We start from the raw sequence: 12,588 nt of genomic DNA, 5'->3' as shown, positions 1-12,588 counted from the left end.
TAGATCAATTGCATCAGGATAAAAAACCTCATATTGAAGGAATGTCTTCTCATCACAGATGCTAAAAGGAAACATTATTTTGAACAATTTATCTCTGTAATATTGTAATATTTTAAATGCAATTTTGTATATTTTTAAATGTGTTTGAAAACAAACAAAACCGTCGGTACTGTTACCGGAGATAAATTAATTGTTCTCATACAATTCTTCAACAGAGCACGAAATAATTGAACAATTATTTATTTAATTCAAGTTTGCAGTAACACCTAACAAAATTAACCTACTTTTTCTTGGGTTTCGTTTTAAATCCGCCAATTTTCTTCTTCGTCTTCAATTTCTTAGCCATTTTCGATGCTGCAGCCTGCGGTACATTCTCCCAATTCATTTTCTTCCCAGGTTTTGATTTCGATTGTTGACTTTTCTTTCCAGTCTTTTGTTTAGCCTGTTTGGGACTTGTTTTGGGTGATTGTGCTGTGGCCTGTTTTGATTGTTTCGGTGATTTACTGGTAGGACTTTGACCGCCATTTACTTGTTTATTCTTTTGTTTTTTAGTCTGATTTCCAGTTTTCTGTACGCCATTTTGCTTATTTTGCTTAGGTGCTTTACCACCGTCCCTCTTTTGTTTCTTGACAACTTTCGTCTCTTTAACATCATCCCCAGAAGATGTTTCGTCATCGGAATGTCCTCGTTTACCATTCTCCTCCTTTTTATCACCTTCAGCAATCTTAGCAGAATCTCCAGCATTGCTTGGAATAACATTCGAAAACTTTTTCAACTTTGCAACGAAAAATCCATCCATGTTATGTGTGTGCGGATAGAATCGCTTCGTCAGCTTCATTGTCGGGTGAAACCGATGCTGGCGATAACTTGTAAATCCTTCTGTACCAAACTCCAAACCAGTATTCACCAGCTTGACGTTACGCTTCTTCAGGGCATAATCAATCACACACTCATTTTCTTCCGGCAATATCGAACAAGTAGAATAAACAATATAACCACCTGTGGTACTCTTAGCATTAACGCAATCTATCGCAGCTAGTAACAACTCTCTTTGCAACGTATAACATCTCTGAATATCCTGTTCATCTTTGCTAGTTTTTACGCTTTGATCCTTCGCAACAACACCTGTACCAGTACAAGGAGCATCCAGCAAAATCCTGTCAAAACCAGTAATAATACTCGGAAATTTCCGCCCGTCAACGGTGGAAATCACCGAATTGACAATTCCCAACCGATGAAAGTTACCCACAACTGCTTTGACACGATCTTTATTTACGTCATTGACAAATACCACGCCTGTGTTCTTCATAATAGCAGCAATGTGCGACGCTTTACCGCCAGGGGCAGCACACATGTCTAAAATTCTTTCGTTGGGTTGCGGGGCGAGCGCCATTACAGGCAGCAAACTCGACGCGCCTTGAATAATATAATGTCCGGCAAGATATTCGGGTGTTGCACCCATTGGTACCTGACTGGAGTAGATGACAAGACCTACCTTTGACCATTTACCAATCGGATCTAAATTTACTCCGCGATTAATCAGAGCTTGAGCCAGGTCACGTCTTCTCGTCTTCAAACTGTTCGTACGAATGGTAAGCGGACGCTGAACCTCAGATGCTTCGAGGAATTCTAGAAATTCATTCAATGGAAAGAGTTGCATGAGTTTTTCCATTAGGAACTCATTGTAGCTGTAGTAAGCGCATAAATCTTTCTTCAATAACTCTACGTATTCGGATCTAGCGTGGTTTGCATCCCGGAGTCTCTGGAAATCAGCTAATACTCGCAATACATCTTGAATTCGTTGTTGGATGTCTTGTAAATTGGTTGTTTCCTGGTCATCTCCACTCGGAAACTCAAACTTTTCCTGATCTCTAATATTCAGTTGAATTTCCTCTTCAGATTCTTTCGCGATCTTCGCCATTTTCTTCTTTAACTTGCGATTTTGTTTCTCGATCGGTAATTCGTCATCGGATCCTTCAGCGTTAAATTCGTCATCTTCATCCTCATCAGAGTCATCATCTTGATCAGAATCCATGTCATCCAAATTGCCTACCTTTAAGTTGTCTTCATCATCTTCAGATTCCTCTTCTTCTGCTTCATCAGAATCTTCTTCTGTTGAAATATTTTTCTTATTTTTAGGTTTTAGCCATGACTTGTTCTCATCTGTGTAGCCTTCTCCTTCATCATCATCTTCCTCTTCCTCCTCTTCAGCATCATCTTCATCCTCATCATCCATTGAAGCTTCTTCTCCACTGTCCTGTTCAGAATCTTCTTGTTCATCAATCTCATCAGATTCATCTTCATCTTCATCATCATCCTCTTCACCATCACTAGTATAAGCTTCTTTCTTCTTTTTTGTAGGTTTTGTAGAAACTGCAGCTTGTTGTTTCTTCAATAAGGCTGATTTCTGTTTTTCTTGGCGGACTTGTTTCTTTTCGTTACGTTTCATTGCCCTTTTGGCTTGGTGTCTACTTAATTTCTTTGGACCATCATTCTCTACAAATATAAATTCAAGTAAAATTAAACTTTGAAAAGAAAGTCGGAATTTTCGGCTAATTTCCGAAACTCACCAGCAAGTTGTGATTTTAAAAAGACCGGATCTTTTTGTTTCTTCGCCTTGCGCCCGGGGCCCTTTTTAACAACATTATGTTCTTCGTCAAACTTTGCTTTTCGTCCCATGACAATGAATATTTACGCAGAACTAAACAGAAACACGTTTACGCCGCCAGCACGTGGTGGACAACAACTAACAAATTAAAGTGAGGTTAAGAAGTCATTTGAAATTGTGTGTGTAGCTGTAAAAGACGGCGCCAAATATGATTTACTTATTTGAGGTTTTAGAATTTGCACGATATGAATGCGCACGTATTATTAAAAGAAACAAAAACTCTAAAACAAAAGCAATTCTTTTAAAAAACTTAAATTTAAATTATTATTTAATAACGCTTCTTTTTGCTAATTTTCTTCGGAACTGCACCAGTTGAAGATCCGGGTCGATTGCTAGCTGAACTGTCTTGATCGTCACTTAGCAGCGCAAAAGCCGTAGTTGGCTAAAAGCAACAATGGATATTTAAATTTAAAATCTATGACATAATAACACAATTGCACCTTTAGTGGATTAACTCTTCTGCCATAAAGTTCATGGTGCTGAAGATCTAATGGATTATTATGGTGAAGTTGGAATCTTGGTGGTTCTCGTCTGATAGCATTTAAACCATTTCTGTCGATACTCATATGCATCCGTGATCCTGATGGCATGCCGAGGCGTGCGCTCATACAATCATCCTCAATATTTAACTATTAAATTTTAAAAATAAAAAGTACTTGTTGTTAACTTTAAACAACTAGACAAAAACTTACAGTTTTCATTTGTTGGTCTAAACTTGCCAATCGCTGGTATTGACCAGCAGTTTCTTTCTTTAACTGCTCAAGTTCATTCTCAGCGCTAGTAACTCTTTTCTTAAGATGTTCAAGAATATGATCATACTGCTTATTTTGAAATTTTAGAATCTTCACAGAAAACATATAATTATTACATGCATTCTTCTGTCATAAACTCGAATGCAAACTATACCTGAGGAAAACACAAATTTTCATCGGAAAAAAGACGAGTGATTCCCGGCGGCGTGTTGTTATCTAGTGGCATCACGTTTGCAATTCGTTTGTGACAAATCGGGCATGTTCCCTGGTTGACTGTAATTGTAAAGTTTTAAACACGTGCAAAGTTTAATTGAAGATAACGTTTAAATGGTTGAAAATGTGTACTTACTTGCGCGTTGGTTACATGCCATACACAAGAGATGACCACATTCAGTTAAATTAAAAGTTTGCTTCTTGAAGACGGCGCATTTATTACAATGAAGCCATGCTATTGATGACATTTTTAAAGTAAGCTGCTTTACGTCGTAGTAAGGTAATAACTGTAACTTTGTATCACTTAAAGACTACATTTGAGTAAATAATGAATGTAATTTCACTAATATTATAGTTTAATATACGCACTAAGATTAATGATCAGTGAAAAACAAAAATTGAAAGAATCATTTGTAGTTGCAGCACCTGCTCGTGGTGGCGCCACCAACTAACTCAGTTTTTTAAACTGGTTTCAAAAAATTGACGAAAGAAGTCATGAAAATTTTATACAATGATACCTTGTTTTTTATATAAAATTGATTATTTTATGAGTGATGAAATAAAAATATATGTCGTAATTAATGTAATTTAGAGCTGTTATGTATTATACTTAATATGCATACGCAGTAAATATTTTTATTGCAAAAGTACTTACTTTTTGCCTAAATGTGAAAACATTCCTTTAATATCCGAATTTTGTAGAGGAATTTATGTTCTTTACAGGTATAATTTGCACATCTCAGCGTTGGTTAGTTTTTGGAATCGGGTTAAGATTAGATTCACCGTACTTTCACTCGGTTGCTGTTCTGTGTTTTCGTCGTAGATAACAACTTCCGAGACATGTTTGGTTGGTTTCTCGTAAACCGTTTGCAATAATTATCAATTCATCGACGTCTCCAAGCCTGTTCCCTCTTTGAAACTTCACTTGCTCCAATCTTTAGTGCATTCCTACTGGAATCCTTCAATTCAGTTCGCGGCATGACTATCTTCAAAACATCAACAATTCACTGTTTCTAGAGTTCAGAGTTCACTTCGCAACACCTTTATAACTAAAGCACAATAATTAACTATGTAAGTTACGTTTGCCATTTTGTTAACAACGATATAATTCTCAAGAAGTCACTTCAACGTAATCACAATTGTTTTTAGAATGATTGTTTAAATCACTGCACATTTTGATCGTAGCAATAAACACGTGTGTCGCAGTGCACGGCCTGGGGACGACTGAAGGGGTCGCTGATACGGACTCAGCTATTTGTTTACAATCCATGATAGGGGAGGGGAAGTATACTATCATATTTAAGTAAAGAATACCAAACTTTGTAGTTGTTCTTAAGCGCACTATTAATCATATTCCATAATTAATGCAACCAATCCTGCAGATATGTAAGGACTAAACTTTTAACAGTTTTGGATCTCTAAGTTTAAAATCATCAAATATTTTCACGGTATTGACTAGAAAATTAATTTAATAACAAAACTGGCTTCATAGCAAAAACAAATGTTCGCTGGAACTGATTGGAATAGCTTCTGACAGTTAAAAAAACAATAACCAAACCCTTAATATCAAAAACTGAACAAAAATGGAGTCAATGGTAGAAATTCTCCAGATGAGTTATCATTAATATAGTTTTAATAATATTTTATAACAACACATGTAGTTATAACATAGATATTTGATGTGTGAACAAATGAAATACCCAATAATGAATGTAGAGTTGAATTTCTCGGAATTATACTAACATTCGCCTCCGTTCGTGTTTCGCGTGGCGCATCATTTGTTTTTTCAGTATGTACAGATTTTTCACAACGAGCTTGAAATAGTTTTCCGCATAGATGCATGCATAGTATGTAGTCACGGTAAGTAGAAAAACGAATGTGTGTGTGTGTTGTTACTTCGGCGGGGAGGAGAGATAAACGATCAAATCATAGTCAGCGTGTCGCTTTACATCGATATCTGAACACCTCGTGACTGCGCGTCATCATTTTTTTGGGTTTTTGTTTATCATTTATATTCAATTGCACATTTTCAAAGAGTTTACAAATAACACTATTAAGGTCTATATCATTAATTTATATACTCGTTTACATAATCACAGTTCTAAGGGAAACAAAACTGGTCTATGTCGCGTGGTTTCGTTACGTCAGTGAGTTAGCTTCACCGTCAACATCATACTCATCATCGTCCTGCGTCGCTTTGTACAGATACAATTTGTTTAGGTTTTCGTCGTTATAAAAAAGAGGAAACAATCTTACTCATTATAAAAACATTATAAACGTAAAACAGACTATTTACAGTTACAATATACACAAGTCTCGCCGGGCTACGGCTGGGCGCACTAAAGTAATTTATCTACAGCGTTTTTTTATCTCTTTGGGATTCCTCCACAATCGTCATATGCGTAATTTGTATTTACAGTTAGATCACAATTTAAATATAAATATCGTCATTCGAAGCGAACCCTGCGCGACACGATTACAACTAACAGATCATAGATGGCGTGCGTGGGGGTGGGTTAAACGCGCCCTTGCTTAGATAGGCGTAGGAAGCACGGTGAAGTCCTGCAGGGCGCACTTGACCGTCTCGTACAGAGGGCGGTTCTCGTCGCTGCAGTACCCTTCGGGGGTGCAGAGCGTCTGCAGCTTGGTGAGGTACGAGTCAAAGTTCTCCTGGCCGAGCTTCTCAGGTGGCGCACCGGGAGCACCCCCAGTGGGGTTAGGACCGCCGCCGCCACCACCGGCCGGCAACCGCACGTGCTCCAGCAGCGTGATGACGTTGTTGCGCAGACTTTCATAGTACTCGTTCAGGTTGGTGTTGCGCTGCGCCATTACCGTCGTTTCCTGGTAGAATTTTGGAGGGTGAGAATTGGGTTTTTATTGCAATCCGACTGTGGGCGGTGAAATATATGAAACTATATGTTAGGTTTACGTTTTGTGAAAACGAAAAGCATCAAACATTAAAGCAAGAATTTCGATTTGTCTAACATGTAATATCATAATATTTCAACTGAATAGGCAAAGAATGCGTATCAATACCTTTTCGCCATTGCTGAGATGGTTCTCCATCGCATTGATGTCAGACTTGAGACGCAGCATTTGGGACTCGACGCGCGCGTTCTCGCGCTGCAGCTCCGAGATCTCCGCCTCCAGGCTCATGAGGTCCTCGCCGTTGGCGCCCGTCGCGCCATTGCCGTCCAGTCCTGCAACAAGCGCGCAACATGGCGCACCAGCGTTAGAAGCAATCGCCCGCAACGCGCCCGCCAGAGCCGAGGGATATTTGTAATTACTTTTAATCTTTCATCTTCCAGACGGCCATTTGCACCAATCACCACCACCACGACTACCACCACCACCACCACCGGCACCCACCACGAACCTCTTAAACTTTCTCTTTACTTTGTAAAAAATAGACTCTGTTTGTTTTTTTTTGTTTTTGTTTGGTTAGTTTTAAACTCCAGTTTAATATATCACACGTTCAACTCTAGCAACTCGCAACTGCGCTCGCTTAGAAATATATCAGATCTGAAATTGAAACATTTGTTTTATAGCAACAGAAACGAGGCACGCCCCGCCCGCATTTGGGGGGCGGCGCCAAGATGGTTCATGGTTTCCTACACAAAGCACACACTCTCTCCCATTCACACCTTTAAATCTTATTATAAATCTTAGACTACGACATCGAACGTGCAGAAATAATAAATTGGTAGAAAACACGAAAAGAACACGGCAATCCAGAAAAGAACAAAGCGGCTGCTGCTGCTGCTGCTGCGGCGGCGGCGCGTCGGAATAAATACCTGTGTAGGTTTTGGACGCGTAGAAGGGCATGTCCTCCGAGTACTTGGGCTTCTTGACGGTCTGACCTGCAACAGGGCAACCGCTCAGCGATCGATGCGTGAGAAACGAGCCGTTAATGTGCCCCGTACCATCGCAGCCGGGCGTCGGGCAGTTGACGCCGTCAAACTTCATCGCGGTGGCGGCGGCGACAGCCACCTTGTGACTCTCCACCGGCCCGCCCGTCTCCATGATGCGCATCTTGTTTCGGTTGGCGATCGGGCATCCGGACGCACTGAACAGACAACAGAGAAAGATTTCAGATCTCGCACACTTGCAACATTTCTGGTGCTTGGAATATATATGAAGGAATAAATAAGTTTCTAAATTTCAAAAAAATCCAAAATAATTAATCAATCCACCGCTTTTTGTCTCAATGATAGAAGAAATTACTAAAGGAAGAACTAAAACAAAAAAAAAACAACAAAACAAAACTAAATCGAGATCAAAGAATCAAAATTTCAACGAAAAATAAAGCGAGAAAAAAAATAAACACTCATTTTGTTTGTTTTGGTTTGCAATCATGGAATAGAAATTACCTTCGATGCGACAAAAATTTGCCAGTTGCGTGTCCTGAACCATCGCAGCCCGGTATCGGGCATCTATAGGTAGGGCGTGAAAAAGCGAAGCTCAACGTTAGAAAAATAAAACAACAACACCACAGTTGTGATCAACAAGTCAACAACAAATCAACACAGCATTACAACGTACTACGGGCGGTCGATTTCGCAAAAAGTTTCGAATCAAATCGTCGCGTTTGGTTTTTTTTTGAATATATTGCATGGCGCTTCTGGTCAATTGAAGCGGCCATCTTGTTTTATTGTAACGCTATAGTTTCGCTGTGTGCGTTGCACTGTCGGGGACGAGCTTTACCTTAGCGGTTCCGAGTCCTGGCCGTCGCGCGGCTTGCTCTTCGGTTTGTTCGCACGCGGGCAGCCGGAGAGGCTGCGGTGCGATGAGTAATTCCCGGTGACATGGCCCGACCCGTCGCAGCCGGGCGTTGGGCATTTCAGTTCCTGTGAGTGCGCCGCCAATTGTGAACGATCCGATCGTGGACATCCGGATAAACTAAAACAATTTAAACACATTATACATCAATTTATGAATTATTTTTAAAAACAAAAATTTTAAATCCAACCCTGTCGTAAACTTGTATTGTATTTGTAATCCTATGGCTTCTTGTGTTTAGATTTACAACGCAAAACATAAAAGTCATTCCAAACAATTTAGTACGCGATAAAATAAGTATTGAAACACTTCGCGAATGGCTTTTTCGTCTGTAAACTAACAAATTACAAACTAACCTATAAATACATGGCTTGTTTTGTAACTTTTTCACAAGTTTTTGTTTGTATGCGTCTACCTGCCTATTGTCAGGTTAAATATCATTACCCATAGTAAGCGTCTTGCTCTTCGTCGTAGTATGCGCCGCCCATTTCGTCGAAGATGCGGAAAAACATCGCCGAGTCGACATCTTCCTCATCGCGCTGGTTTGTTTCCATCGTCATACTGCTGTGGTAAACTTTTTATTGCATTCCGTGTGTGTGCACTTTTCGTTTTTGAAACTTTCAAACTTTTCGCATTCTATTTGTACGCGTCCATGTTTGCACTATTTGTGGCGAATTTTTGCAGCCGACGCATAGGCGGATGCGTGCGGGCGTTTGTTTCGAGTGTTTGGCAAAGTTTTGGTGTTTTGCGCGCGAGCGATGGACGCCGACATCGACTCGACTCGTTTGTTACGCACCGGTACAAACGAAGCATAAAGCGGAGCGCCATACATTGTGAGTTTAGTGGGGGCACAGAGCGCATGCGCCGCAACGGTTGGAAGCGCATCCAAGCGGTCGCGTTTGAATTATAGACAGGGGCGCATCAAAAAATTATTTTAACACTTGTTTTCGATGTTTTACAATATTTACACCAACGGACTTGTTTAAATAGTGTTGCGTCGTTAAAAGTAGTCAACTGTATTGATTTTTGCTGTGAAATGACGCATATTATGTTAGGTAAGCAATAAACTGATAATATAAGTGTTTTGACTGATGTTTGACTTGTCAAACTTACATAACCTACAAAATATGACTTGTACCATTTTACATTCGCCATTTTTTTAATAGCAAACCAGCACCTAATAAATTAATACTCACAGAAAATGGTTCTCAGTACACACACACCGTTTTCGTGTTTTAAACAGAATTTAACTCTTAATTCAACGTGATTGAAACAAATAAATTACCTGGTTGGTGTTTCACAGTTTGTCATGGTTAACTTTTACGGAAATGACTTAACAATCGACCCCATTTTGTTTTCGAATTAATTGTTTCAAAGCCAGCTGCTTATTTTCTAAATTTTAATTTTTGGCAATGTTGATATTTACCTATTGTCCTTATTAGGTTGCTTGTCGTGCTGTGAGAGGGAATGTTGAGGTGGCGGCATAGAATAACAAGGTCCAGGAGAATATCCGCCTGGCGGTGCTGGGTACCCAGTGGTCACCGCCCCAGGATACCCGCCTGTGCATGAATATCCCGTTGTGTACGGCGTGTACGGATTGGTTGGATAATCAGCACCCACTGTCGTCATTCCGTATCCTGGATGTGGACTCATCGGACCATAACCTAACATTTTATAAATGCAATATAAAAACATAAAAAATGAATTTTAATTAAATACATACCAGCGGAATCACGGTAAGCATCCATGTAATGCGATCCGCCTGAATCCGGCGTAGATTCTCGACTGTACCCCGATCCAGGAGCAAGCACCGGCCCCGAAACAAAAGTCGACACAACCGGCCGCACCCCGCTGGAGTCACAACAAACGAGAATTGAGCGTAATGAATAATAAATCCGAAGGAGGTGCTTACCTGTGCGAAAGTCTGCTGACACTCAGATCCAGGGTCTGCCCCTGCGGACTGGGCACCTGCGGGCTGGCGGATAGATGTGGACTGGCCGCCGCCTGCGGGCTACCGCCAACTCGTTGACCGCCGTAGTGCGGCGAGCTGTACGCCACCTGCGGACGCGAGCTTTATTAACGACTGACCACGAGCCACAACACCGCTGTGGTTATTTATTCAAGCGTTCGGGGTGAACGCCATTATCGTTAACGCAGCGCTAGCGCTTACCTGCGGGCTGGTTGTGGTGACGCTCGACGTGGAAAGATCTATGACGGACCCGCCGGGTGACGTGTGCGGGCCACCGCCGCCGGATGCTTTCATTTGCGCCGCTTGCGCTGTCGTCACGCACTTCACCGATAAGTTGATGGCGGAGAAACCCACTGGGACGTGACCAGTTGACGTATCGTATTGATACATAGGTCTAGGGGATATTTATGTTTATTTATAATTAGATATTATTTATTAACTATTACCTTGGATATAAAGGTCCACTGTTCTCATCCGGTTCGGTTTTCATCATGGGAGGTGCCCCAGGTGCCCCGGTGACACTCATCTGCTCCGGATAACGTTCCTGGTCGTCCATGGCATAAGACCCGTACATGGATTGTTGAGGGCCACCTCTAGCACCCATGAGAGATTGCTGCATGGCACTCCCACATTGATTGCTGGAGTCGTACCTTTCGAAGGCGGTTGAGGTGCCTGGATCATAAGGTCTATGCGAGGCGGAGTTTACCATCGTTCCGTCATATTGCCGTGCGGTTAATTCATTTGAGTAGGTGACCACTGGTCTAGCTATGCCATTACTAATGGAGTCACTCATATCCGTATAAGATCTCATCGAGTGCTCCGATCGGTACATTTCATCCGAGAGTGGGCTTTGCTGGTAGGGTGATCGGTGCGGTAGCTGATGGCGGTCGTCATTGTAGGCTTGTGGTGCCATCTGATGATGCATCGGATGATGTGGTCGAGTTGACATTGCGTCCACGCTGGACAACGACGACGAGTTGGAGTCTTGGTTCATGTACTCACCGTAGTTCTGTCCGCGTGAGAGCGGTGAGCGGCAGGCTGTGTTTTCCGTTTTGGGTACGATCAACTGTTGCTGGTCGCGGGTGCAGCTCAAGGAAGATGCCACCTCGGTTTTGGGCACTTTCATGCCTTCCTTGAGATGCGTCTTGGGGTAGTAGTCCTCCGGGTGGTTGTCCGCGGCTGCTGCGGTTACCGACGAAGAGGCGGATGCGGATGCTGACGAGGAGGTTACCGAGGTGGTGGTGGCTGCGTAGCCGAGCAGATAGTTGGGTTTGACGTCGTCCGAAGGCGCCGATTTGCCGTCGTAACTTCCGCTGAACTCGCCACAAGAGACCACTGCGCAAAAATCACCATATGTAGATGTAATATAATAAACAAAATGGCGGATCAGATGGTAGGCTACATTCTAGATGTCTACAGTTGGTACGAGCACGAGCTGCTTACCGAGCGGCGTGGAGGCGGCGGCCGAAGCGTGCGGCGATTTGATGCGCTGCAGGCCGGCCTGGTATTTGAGGTCGCGCGCCGCCTGCTTGCCGGCGGCGGCGATGGGGCAGCCCGAGAGGCTGCGGTGCGTGTTGCGATTCGCGCTCACGTGCCCGCGCCCGTTACATCCCGGCGTCGGGCATTTCAGTATCGTCTCGTGCAGCGCCAAAACTGTCGGACGCGAGAATCACATATCAGATCAGCGAGCGTGAGTATAATAATCCCCCACAGATCGGCATAGAGAGGTATGTGTAACGCAACAAACTCAAAACTCAACTCAAACAACAATCGGCGGGTAGAGAGATATAGATAGAGATAGAGAGAAATACTCGTTGGTATAATTTTGATTTAAAAAAAACTCAAACCCAAAAAAAAAAAAACTCAAAAAACACGAAAACTCAATCAAAAACTTAAAAGATACGCTACACACACATTCATTAGTCGCAAAATCGTATCACTTGGTTCTTATTATACTCAAATCTCTGATAGTTGATTCTTTGGGTGCTCGTACTCGTACTTGTTACAGAATGTCAATCAAGACACAATCACTACGTTGGTGCACGTGTCGCTTTCAAAATCACGGCGAAAAAATGGTACACAACTACGCAATATACGAAAATGAAACAGAAAAACATACAGAACGAGCGCTCTCTACCCCGCAACGATCAAATCAAAATCGGAACAAAATGGCGGTCAAGCAAAATGGAGAATAGGCGTTAAAATAG

General features: G+C 42.0%; 3 protein-coding genes across 3 annotated transcripts in view; all 3 read right to left on the bottom strand.

The window, feature by feature from the left end:
• Window positions 1-110: 110 nt before the first annotated feature.
• Window positions 111-2,784, bottom strand: LOC135803781 (uncharacterized). The gene is made up of 2 exons (XM_065317474.1): window positions 2,571-2,784; window positions 111-2,496 (listed from the first exon to the last, which is right to left on the bottom strand). Exons 1-2 carry the CDS (start codon window positions 2,677-2,679, stop codon window positions 281-283), a joined length of 2,325 nt encoding a protein of 774 aa, XP_065173546.1. The 5' UTR covers window positions 2,680-2,784; the 3' UTR covers window positions 111-280.
• Window positions 2,785-2,881: 97 nt separating this feature from the next.
• LOC135803782 (RING finger protein nenya-like) lies at window positions 2,882-4,296 on the bottom strand. Its single transcript, XM_065317475.1, has 6 exons — window positions 4,003-4,296; window positions 3,770-3,920; window positions 3,575-3,693; window positions 3,361-3,510; window positions 3,109-3,297; window positions 2,882-3,050 (listed from the first exon to the last, which is right to left on the bottom strand). The coding sequence occupies exons 2-6, from the start codon at window positions 3,879-3,881 to the stop codon at window positions 2,937-2,939; spliced, it is 684 nt and encodes a 227-aa protein (XP_065173547.1). The 5' UTR covers window positions 3,882-3,920; window positions 4,003-4,296; the 3' UTR covers window positions 2,882-2,936.
• A 952-nt stretch (window positions 4,297-5,248) lies between these two features.
• Window positions 5,249-12,588, bottom strand: part of LOC135803780 (uncharacterized) — a 117,937-nt gene continuing 110,597 nt past the window's right edge. Inside the window, exons 9-19 of the mRNA XM_065317473.1 lie at window positions 11,825-12,034; window positions 10,828-11,716; window positions 10,583-10,775; window positions 10,325-10,470; window positions 10,136-10,263; window positions 9,839-10,076; window positions 8,338-8,532; window positions 8,004-8,066; window positions 7,428-7,699; window positions 6,670-6,833; window positions 5,249-6,474 (exon numbers count right to left, since the gene is read on the bottom strand). Of these exons, the coding sequence (XP_065173545.1) occupies window positions 6,166-6,474; window positions 6,670-6,833; window positions 7,428-7,699; window positions 8,004-8,066; window positions 8,338-8,532; window positions 9,839-10,076; window positions 10,136-10,263; window positions 10,325-10,470; window positions 10,583-10,775; window positions 10,828-11,716; window positions 11,825-12,034 (2,807 nt within the window). The 3' untranslated portion in view covers window positions 5,249-6,165. The remainder of the gene's footprint in view (window positions 6,475-6,669; window positions 6,834-7,427; window positions 7,700-8,003; window positions 8,067-8,337; window positions 8,533-9,838; window positions 10,077-10,135; window positions 10,264-10,324; window positions 10,471-10,582; window positions 10,776-10,827; window positions 11,717-11,824; window positions 12,035-12,588) is intronic.

Source organism: Atheta coriaria, unplaced genomic scaffold (assembly GCF_025399875.1).
Source record: "Atheta coriaria isolate IRGN ID8LTWV9N9 unplaced genomic scaffold, Caltech_Dcor_3.1 hic_scaffold_3_pilon, whole genome shotgun sequence".
Taxonomy (NCBI): domain Eukaryota; kingdom Metazoa; phylum Arthropoda; class Insecta; order Coleoptera; family Staphylinidae; genus Dalotia; species Dalotia coriaria.
Note: the sequence above shows the minus strand (reverse complement) of the source record. Positions and strands in the feature narration are given on the sequence as shown.

What these genes read in the sequence shown, in the direction of transcription:
- LOC135803781 (XM_065317474.1), bottom strand. Translation starts at nt 2,679, where the DNA reads ATGGGACGAAAAGCAAAGTTTGACGAAGAACATAATGTTGTTAAAAAG. An exon ending in TTTAAAATCACAACTTGCTG is followed by an intron (nt 2,497 to 2,570) that starts GTGAGTTTCGGA and finishes TTATATTTGTAG; the next exon opens with AGAATGATGGTCCAAAGAAA.
- LOC135803782 (XM_065317475.1), bottom strand. Translation starts at nt 3,881, where the DNA reads ATGTCATCAATAGCATGGCTTCATTGTAATAAATGCGCCGTCTTCAAG. An exon ending in GGCATGTAACCAACGCGCAA is followed by an intron (nt 3,694 to 3,769) that starts GTAAGTACACAT and finishes TTACAATTACAG; the next exon opens with TCAACCAGGGAACATGCCCG. An exon ending in AAAATTTGTGTTTTCCTCAG is followed by an intron (nt 3,511 to 3,574) that starts GTATAGTTTGCA and finishes TTTTCTGTGAAG; the next exon opens with ATTCTAAAATTTCAAAATAA.